The sequence below is a fragment of the Ostrea edulis genome, chromosome 1, assembly GCF_947568905.1.
Source record: "Ostrea edulis chromosome 1, xbOstEdul1.1, whole genome shotgun sequence".
NCBI classification, from domain to species: Eukaryota; Metazoa; Mollusca; class Bivalvia; order Ostreida; family Ostreidae; genus Ostrea; species Ostrea edulis.
In genome coordinates this window covers 3079227-3088498 of record NC_079164.1, presented here as the reverse complement: position 1 = coordinate 3088498, position 9272 = coordinate 3079227, and the positions used below count along the sequence as shown (strand labels likewise).

At 34.2% G+C, this 9272-nt stretch overlaps 1 protein-coding gene across 2 annotated transcripts in view; it reads right to left on the bottom strand.

Annotated features, from left to right (window-relative positions):
• The window catches only part of LOC125664485 (uncharacterized), a 299224-nt gene extending 297027 nt beyond the window's left edge, over window positions 1-2197 (bottom strand). For both annotated transcript variants that reach the window (XM_056151371.1, XM_056151374.1), the window contains exons 1-3: window positions 2106-2197; window positions 1961-2010; window positions 1571-1702 (exon numbers count right to left, since the gene is read on the bottom strand). In XM_056151371.1, the coding sequence (XP_056007346.1) occupies window positions 1571-1702; window positions 1961-2010; window positions 2106-2175 (252 nt within the window). In that variant the 5' untranslated portion in view covers window positions 2176-2197. The remainder of the gene's footprint in view (window positions 1-1570; window positions 1703-1960; window positions 2011-2105) is intronic.
• Window positions 2198-9272: the final 7075 nt, after the last annotated feature.

Here is a 9272-nt window from a genome sequence, read left to right as displayed (position 1 = left end):
CAGATTGCTCTAAAATAACGATGTAAGCAGTTACATTGTATTATGAGATTGATCACTGCTTGTTTTCGTCATTTGTTTACATGCCATTATCAAGTGTTAAACAACTACCTTTCATGTTCAGTTACTTTAGAACTTTTTTCAACGTTTTGTTCCAACGCTGCATCAATATAGTCAAGCTGGGCATGCTTCATTGGTTGGTTGCTTGCATATTGTTTAACGTCCTGCTCGATAATCTTTCACGCATATGGGGACGAGTTATCATTAGTGATGCTGATATAGTTGAACAGCTCAATAATCGGTATGAAACACATCTGACAAAATTTGATCTAATGATACATGTAGGTTGCATTAACAAATTAAATCAACATAACGACTACAGAATTAGCGAAATGTTGACTTTAAACGAGAATGTTGAAATCCCTACACCATCAACGTGTTTGTCAGTAGGCTGTCCCGGTTGAAAAAGTGACCATATGCAGAATAACGTTTGCTTATCGAATCAGTTGAGAAAGATGAAAATAATGAGCAAAAGCAATCTCATAACTCCTATCAGCAATACAAGATAGAGAGATGCGCAAACTCAGACCCCTGGACATACCAGAGATAGGATAAATATGGGACGTTGAAGATGTAGAAACTTAAATCATTCCGTTTGCCATAATGTTGAGTTGTTCGTTTGACGATATTGAAATATTCAAGTGCACAGCAGATGTGGAGGACTCTGTGTTGTCTTTGTTAATTTGATATATCACAGTGAACTCGAAACGAATACACAAGAAAGTTTTCAATATCTGCTGGATTCTAAAATATTTTATTGAACATATATGCCACTAGCAAACCACTCAAATTTATGACGACCGGGATGACTTTAGCTTCTCCACCAACTTCACGTGTGTACGTAGAAATATTCCACTATCACCTGTACTTAGTTTATAAGTTTCCCAACTGATTCAATGCACAAGAGCATGTGCTACGGTTGACAAGGTTTTAAATTGCGACTGATTACTGATGAATGCTATGATGTTAGAAGGTTTTAACACTCTCATTTTCAAGCCAGCATTTCGAAACTTCTATTCTCGTTGTAACTCCCTGATTTAGCAATATAACCTATCATACAGTGGAATGCTGTCTGATGTGTCTCATACCAAGTGTTATGTCTATCGTTACACACTGACATTGAATATGGACTACTCCATTTACTTGATCAAGACGTAAGAATCAAGGTGGATGTGACCGGTCAACAGAAAATGCTTACTCACCTCTTAGCATGGTTTGTTATCTTCATTTTTTCATGCTGTGAACGCACTTGGAGTTGTGTATTTAAAGTATTAAAATACATACTCGAATTACTTGTACCTTTAAAGTTTTCATGCGTTGAATACTGTTAGTTGAATATCGCAGTAACGCGATTAATATGTCCATTTGATGAACATTCCTTCCCCATAAATCCATGGAATGTATGAATTTTAGAACATATTATTGTTACCCTTAGAACTAAATTGAAATTAGGATGTATGATGAATATGTTTAATGAACTAGAAGTATAGGTATGTTGGGGGAGTTAATATACCTGGGCATCGTCCGTTGACCTTGTTGCATATTCCTTTGCAATCTGTAGAACACTGTTCCACACAACGTCTGCCGTAATAACCATCAACACATGTTTCACTACAGTTCGGACCTGTTGTTCCTGCTTCACATTCTACAAAAACTCAAACTTTTGAATATATTCGATTTCAGTAGCTATATGTGTATTTATATAATCAACCCAGAATGCCTGTTGTAATTGATATTCACTATTATGAAGACATACATGATTTAACCTTGTTAAGGATATTTCCAGTTTATATTATTGATCATTGTTCGTCGTTTTCATTATTCATCGAAAATTCGAAATCATTATTTACAAAGGAACATTTAAATAATTCAATTAAGAAATATAGATTATTCCTGGTTTTACCTGTACATCTGTTTTTGTGTAGAATATAACCGAGACAACATATTCCTGGTCTGAAATTTAGTGCATTTATAAATATGTCTTAAGTTTATGAGCACAGAAACACAGTTTCTTATCAATTAATGTATACTATGAAAAGTAAACCTACACATATTAGGGTCCCAAGTTACCGATTGACAGACAAAAGTCAGAAATATGACAAAAAATATACCATCCATTTTATTCACATTTAAAAGCAAAAGTCACCCTATACTTCCTTATATAAATGAAACAATCGGTCACATGATTACATCCCAATCGAACAGGAAATAAAAAAGTACTTATGCACGGTTGTACTAAAATGTATAAGTTGTTGTATATTACCGTTCTTTGGTCATTATGTGCAGAGAATAAGCTACTATTCTTGAGATGGGCTCAAGTAAATAACATGGAATTACATTATAAACAGAGAAAGTCTAAAGAAGACAAGATAAAATAGATAGCAATATATTAACCCGCTAACGCCAGATGACGCCTTTGGACGTCTTTTAAGTGTCGAAAGGATGGAATTGGTGGCGTTTTGTTGATGGGGTATATAACGAAACAAATTATATATTCCAATAGTAGAGTAAAAACTAAACACATTTTCTGCTCAATCATTTTGTACGTTGTTGGGAACTCGTCAAAAACAGGCATTTAAAATTGCACATCGTTGCCGGAAAGTATGACAATTAGGCCGAAGTGACAAAATTTGTGTCATCTTCTGTTAGTAAAATGTTTTCTTCAAAACACAGTGATTAATTAATGAAAGACTTTAATTTTGGGGTAATTTATACGAGTATATATATATTGGTCAGTTTACGCTTTAATAATCCTCGACTATGCTTTGATGCAGGAGACAAAGATACTAACCTTCGTTTATCAAAATGTACATAGACTCGGAAAAATAGAAGTCAACTGAGCCGCGCAATAATTCACTTAGCAACAACGACGAAGCATCTAGCTGTGAAGGTCACCATCTTTAATATAATCTTAGTTCTACGGAGCCTAGCCTATTTATTAGACTATTGTATGCAAGGTGAATGTGAAGTTTGTCATGACACAAAATATGTGTAGACTATGCATGCAATGCGTATTGCGGTGTCCTTTAGATATCAACTTTGAAGTCACTCATCTCCGACAGATTGCGAAAATATGGGACATTGAAAAACTCCAAGCTATCTCTGTTGGAAACAAAACACACAATGAAAACATAGTTTTTGATTTAGATGGATTAAAAATTTCATGTGATGAAGAAATAAAATTGTTGGGTATTACAATTGATTTTAAACTTTCTTTCAACACACATATTACCAATATTTGTAAAAAGGCAGCAAGGCAATTAAATGTTCTTAAACGAATAGGCACACATCTTAGCAAATTAGGTAAGTTAACCATATATCATTCATTTATTATGTCAAATTTTAGTTATTGCCCGTTGACATGGCACTTCTGCACTGAACAAAACACCCGCAAAATTGAAAAGATTCAGGAAAGAGCTCTGAGGTTTATCTATGGTGACTATAAAAGTACTTACGAAAACCTATTAAAACAATCTAAATTGCCTTCACTAAAAACCAGAAGAATGCGAACAATAGCTTTAGAAACTTTTAAAATTATCAACAAACTGTCCCCACTTTTTTTTAAAAGATCTAGTTGTTATAAAAAACCATTCATACAATTTTAGATATACAAATACAGCGGAAGTACCAAGACCTAGAACAACCAGGTACGGGATTAAATCTTTCAGATATGAAGCAGCAAAGCTCTGGAACTCTTTGCCAAACGAAGCAAGAAATATTACATCATATAATCTATTCTCAAATTATATTCAAAATTGGTGTGGGGAATTAAATTGTAAATGCAGCTCATGCAAATTCCAGCCTCTCCTGCCTATATATATAACATTAAAAAGCAATGATATAAAAGGCGTTATCACATGTAAATAGTCCGTAGCTGTACCTATCCTGATTGTACATGCAAGGTGAAGATAACGAACAGTGATCAATCTCACAACTCCCACAAGCAATACAAAATAGATAGTTAGGCAAACACGGACCCCTGGACACACCAGAGGTGGGATCAGCTGCCTAGGAGGAGTAAGCATCCCCTGTTGACCGGTCACACCCGCCGTGAGCCCCATATCCTGATCAGGTAAACGGAGTTATCCGCAGTCAAAATCAGTGTGCCAAGAACGGCTTAACAATCGGTATGAAACACGTCAGACAGCATTTGACCTAATGCGAGGTGTATTGACGAACTAGATCGTTATAACGACCATAAAATTTGCGAAATGCTGACTTCAATCGAGACTGTTGAAATCCCTGTACCATCAACTTGTTTGTCAGTAGCTTACCTCGATTTAAAAACTGACTCTACGCAGAACAAGCTCTTGCATATCGAATCAGTTGAGATATATAAACACCATATGCAGGTGATAATGGCGTATTGCTACATAAATGTGGGAAGTTGACGATGGAGAAGCTGAAGTCATCCCGTTTGTCATACAGTTGAGTTGTTAGTTTGCCGTTAATGTCTACTTTCAATAAAATATCTAAGTATGAAGCAGAAGTGGACGACTCTGTGGTGTCCTTTATTTCGAGCTCACAGGGATATATCAAATCAACATATGACTGAAAGCTATCATTGTTAATAGACAAAACGTCATCGATATATCTAAAAGTCGAATTGAAGGTCACAGCGAGAGGTTTTTTCTTCTCACATAGAAGTTTTTGAATAAATTCTGCTTTATATGAATATAAAAACAGGTCAGCTAACAAAGGAACACAATTCGTGCCCATGGGAATTCCAACAGACTGTTGGAAGACCTGATCACCAAAGACCACGAAAATATTGTCAATGAGGAACTCTAGCATATTTTTTATTTCAACTTCAGAGTACTTGTGCTTGGAATCAGAGTACATATAAAACATGAAACACAAGATACCATAACTATGCTAGATAAGAATAAACATCAGTTTCAGGGCGTATTAAAATAATAATAATAATAATGAAATACACACACGCACATACAGCATATAATGTCTCAGGTATAATACATTAAAACATAGAATTCTTTTTTTTTAATAAAACATCACAAAATGGTACTGAAAACTAAGACACATAGTCAAAACAGATAATGCGATGAAACAGCAAACACGAATGACTGAAACGATACAAACTAGTCCTGGAAAACTTGATGGGAAAAATGTGTTTTCAGTGACTTCTTGAACGCACACAGTGTTCTACAGTCCCTCACATGTTCTGGAAGGGCATTCCACAGTTTTGGAGCTATTGTTCTGAAACACCGATCCCCGTACGTTACAGTTCGACTTTTTGAAACAACTAGAGTGACCGATTGTTTTATAGACCTAAGATTTCGGGTAGGCTTATATACCTCTAGTAATTATTTGATATAAGTTGGACACTCATCATGTAAGGTTTTGTAAGTATAAGTAAGTATCTTATATTGTGTCCTATACTGTACAGGCAACCAGTGTAGTTCTCTTATAGTGAGGGTCAACATTTTAACTTGTGCACTTAGCTCTTCAGCTATTCATAGCTCAATCATGTGCTGAACTCTTGTGAAACAGCATGAATGTTATAATAAAGTAAATGAAAAGAAATATAAATAAAGGTATGGAACTAAGTTTAATATGTCAACCGAACAGAAAGATAACATATGATAGGTTGACATATGACAGTATATGTTTAATAGCTTATTTTTTATGGACCAACATAATGAAACCAAATGTTAAAGATAAAATTGATAATGGCGTACTTTGAAATTGCATAATACAACCTGTCAATAACACATGAAATGTTAAAATCAAGTGGATATGTAAGCACTCCAATTCTTTCTTTGGTAAAGACAATTTTTTAAACCACTAAAACAGTAAACAAGAACATGTAAATTGTAAACATTGTAACAAAATTGGTAAAATAGTAATTTCAAATTTGTTGGCACACATTTGGGCTAAAAGTTTCCTTTGCAATGAAAAATATTTACATGTTACAGTCCAACATAAATAAACATGTCCACAAGCCCGGCAACTATCTTCTCATGTGAAACAATATAACATGAAGTGCTGCATATTCAGGCATTTTAGATTATTATGTATATACCAGTATCTGGACAATTAACAATTGTAAAAGCATTATTGTTGAATAGTAATAACATCGATACAAAACAGTGAACTATGATTGTGTAAAGAATAATACTGTTGCAATGTGAGATTTTGAGTTAATAATACAAACTGATGCCTGATCAGGTTTAAATACATTGCAATGCTGGGTTTTCATCGCTATTTTCAGTATCACATAAAAGGTTATAATGAGATGGGCATGTAAACACTCCAAACTTGTATAAAACAAGATGTTTTTGTGAAACACAAAATGCTCCCGATAATGACCAATTCCGAAGATGGCAAAGGTCACAAATACAAATATCTTGGTACCAGTAGAAAGATCTTGTCACAAGAAATGCTCAAGTGCAATATGAAAGCTCTAATATTTACCATTTAGAAGTTATGACCAATGTCAATCTTTTTAAAAGTAGGTCAAATATCAAGGTCAAATGGTTTTAGTACCCATGGAAAGGTCTTGTCACAAGAAATACTCATGTGAAATATCAAAGCTATATCACTTACTGTTCAAAAGTTATTACCAAAGTTAAAATTTTCAAAAAGTGGGTCAAACTTCAAAGTCAAGACACTGGAACAAAAATGTTGGTACCCACAAAAAGATCTTGTCATAAGAAATACTCATAACATATCAAAGCTCTAGCTCTTACTTTTCAAAAGTTATTGACAAGGTTAAAGTTTTTAAAAAGTAGGTCAAACTCCAAGGTCAAGGTCACAGGGTCAAACATGTTGATACCTACAAAAAGGTCTTGTCACAAGTAATACTCAAATGAAATATCAAATATCTAGCTTTTATTATTCAAAAGTTATTGGCAAGGTTAAAATTGTTTTAAAAAGTAGGTCAAACTCCAAGTTGGAGGTCACAGGGTAAAAAATGTTGATACCCACGATAAGGTCTTGTCATATAGGAATACCGATGTGAACTGGCAAAGCTCTATCACTTACTGTTCAAAAGCTATTAGCAAGGTTAGAGTTTCAGACAGAAGTACAGAATGACAGAATTTCAATCTCGGGGGCATAAAAATAGTTTCTAAACTACTATAACTGTAAATATGTACACGTAAATTGTAAACATTTTAACAAATCATTTACATAATTTCAAATGTTTTGACACACATTAGTACTAGAAGTTTCCTATGCAATGAAAAATATATACATGTGATAGTCAATCATATATATACAAGTCCACAAGCCAGAACTCATTTTTTACAAATTATATAATATAAAAAGCTGTAAATTATATAATTTCAAATTATTATGCATCAAAGATGCGTATGGCGGAGTGGCAGTTTGGAAAATTATGCACGCTTGCATTCACAAAGTAAAAACATCCTATTGGAATTAGTGATCACCATTTAGTGTATACAATAAGAAATAAATTGAACAAAGAAAAAATAAACACATATACATGCAAGGTGAAGATAACGAACAGTGATCAATCTCATAACTCCTATAATCAATACAAAATAGATAGTTGGACAAACACGGAATATGTGAGCCCTATATCCTGTTCAGGTAAACGGAACCATCCGCAGTCAAAATCAGTTTGCCAAGAACGGCTTAACAATCGGTATGAAACACGTCAGACAGCATTTGACCCAATGAGAGGTTGTACTGACGAAGTAGATCGTTATAACGACCATAGAATTTGCGAAATGCTGACTTCAATCGAGACTGTTGAAATTTCTGTACCGTCAACTTGTTTGTCAGTAGCTTACCTCGATTTAAAAACTGACTATACGCAGAACAAGCTCTTGCATATCGAATCAGTCGAGATATATAAACATCATATGCAGGTGATAATGGAATATTGCTACATAAATATGGGAAGTTGATAATGGAGAAGCTGAAATCATTCCGTTTGTCATACAGTTGAGTTGTCAGTTTGCCGTCAATGCCTACTTTCAATAAAATATCTAAGTATGAAGCAGAAGTGGACGACTCTGTGGTGTCCCTTATTTCGAGCTCACAGGGATATATCAAATCGACATATGACTGAAAGCTATCATTGTTAATAGACAAAACGTCATCGATATATCTAAAGTTGAATTGAAGGCCACAGCGAGAGATTTTTCCTTTTTTCTTTTACATCAAATATAGGGAAATGAAACACGCCGATGAATTTTCATTCCTGTCTGATCTTGCAGCAACTGGGACTCGCTTAGAAATCTTGAAAATTTTAATGATATATGGGCTTTATTTAATTATCACTACTTCCAAGTCATCGACAAAAACTTACCTATGAGAGAAAGGCGTATTAAAACAGACTCAGAAAAGTGAATAAACGACAGCATTTTTTCAGAAATGCGACAACGTGACTATTTATATCGAAAAGCCCTAAATCCAAAACAAACGCATATTGGAAAGCGTACAAAGCGGCGTATAACAGGGTCGGAGTACAAATCAACGAAATGCGACTTTATGAACGAGGTTATCGATCAAGCACATGTCAAACCTAAAACTATGTGGGAATGTATAAAGGAATTTCTACCTTCGAAGCGAACTCAGTCCTCAACATCACACTTAGAAGTCGACTGAGAGACAATCACGTGCCCTCACGAAATTACAAATAAATTTAATGACTTTTTCACTAAAATCGGGAACAAATATGCAGCTAAAAGTTCCCACTATGAGGAGGGGTCCTGTCCTCCTATAGTGCTGCCATGGGGGTTGTGATATGAACTTTTGAATTGTTAACCCCGCATATGGCAGTTTCAGGTTCTTTATGTACATAATTATATTGTTGTGTTGTTTGTTTTTCCGTAAAAATAAGAACCTTTTTTGCCATAACATGTTAATAAATTTTGTTATATAACAGTATATTATATGTGTGTGTGTGTGTATGTATGCATATATGTGTTTTCTATATGTAGAAATTTATATGATAAATTTATATATATGTATATGTATGCCTATATACATCTAATCCAAGGGGCCCCTGGCACCCTAGGTAAAGATTATAAGGGGGTCTCTGCGGAGATGTATTTTGGAATTAAAGACTGGTATATGTGGAAAAAAAAGTATCATTGTTTTATTATCACAATAAATTGATACGATGTTTATTACCAAAGAATCTTGAAAATATTGCTTTGTTAACAAAATAAAAATTTTGAATTGAAAAAAAAAAAAAATATGCAGCTAAATTTGACAATATT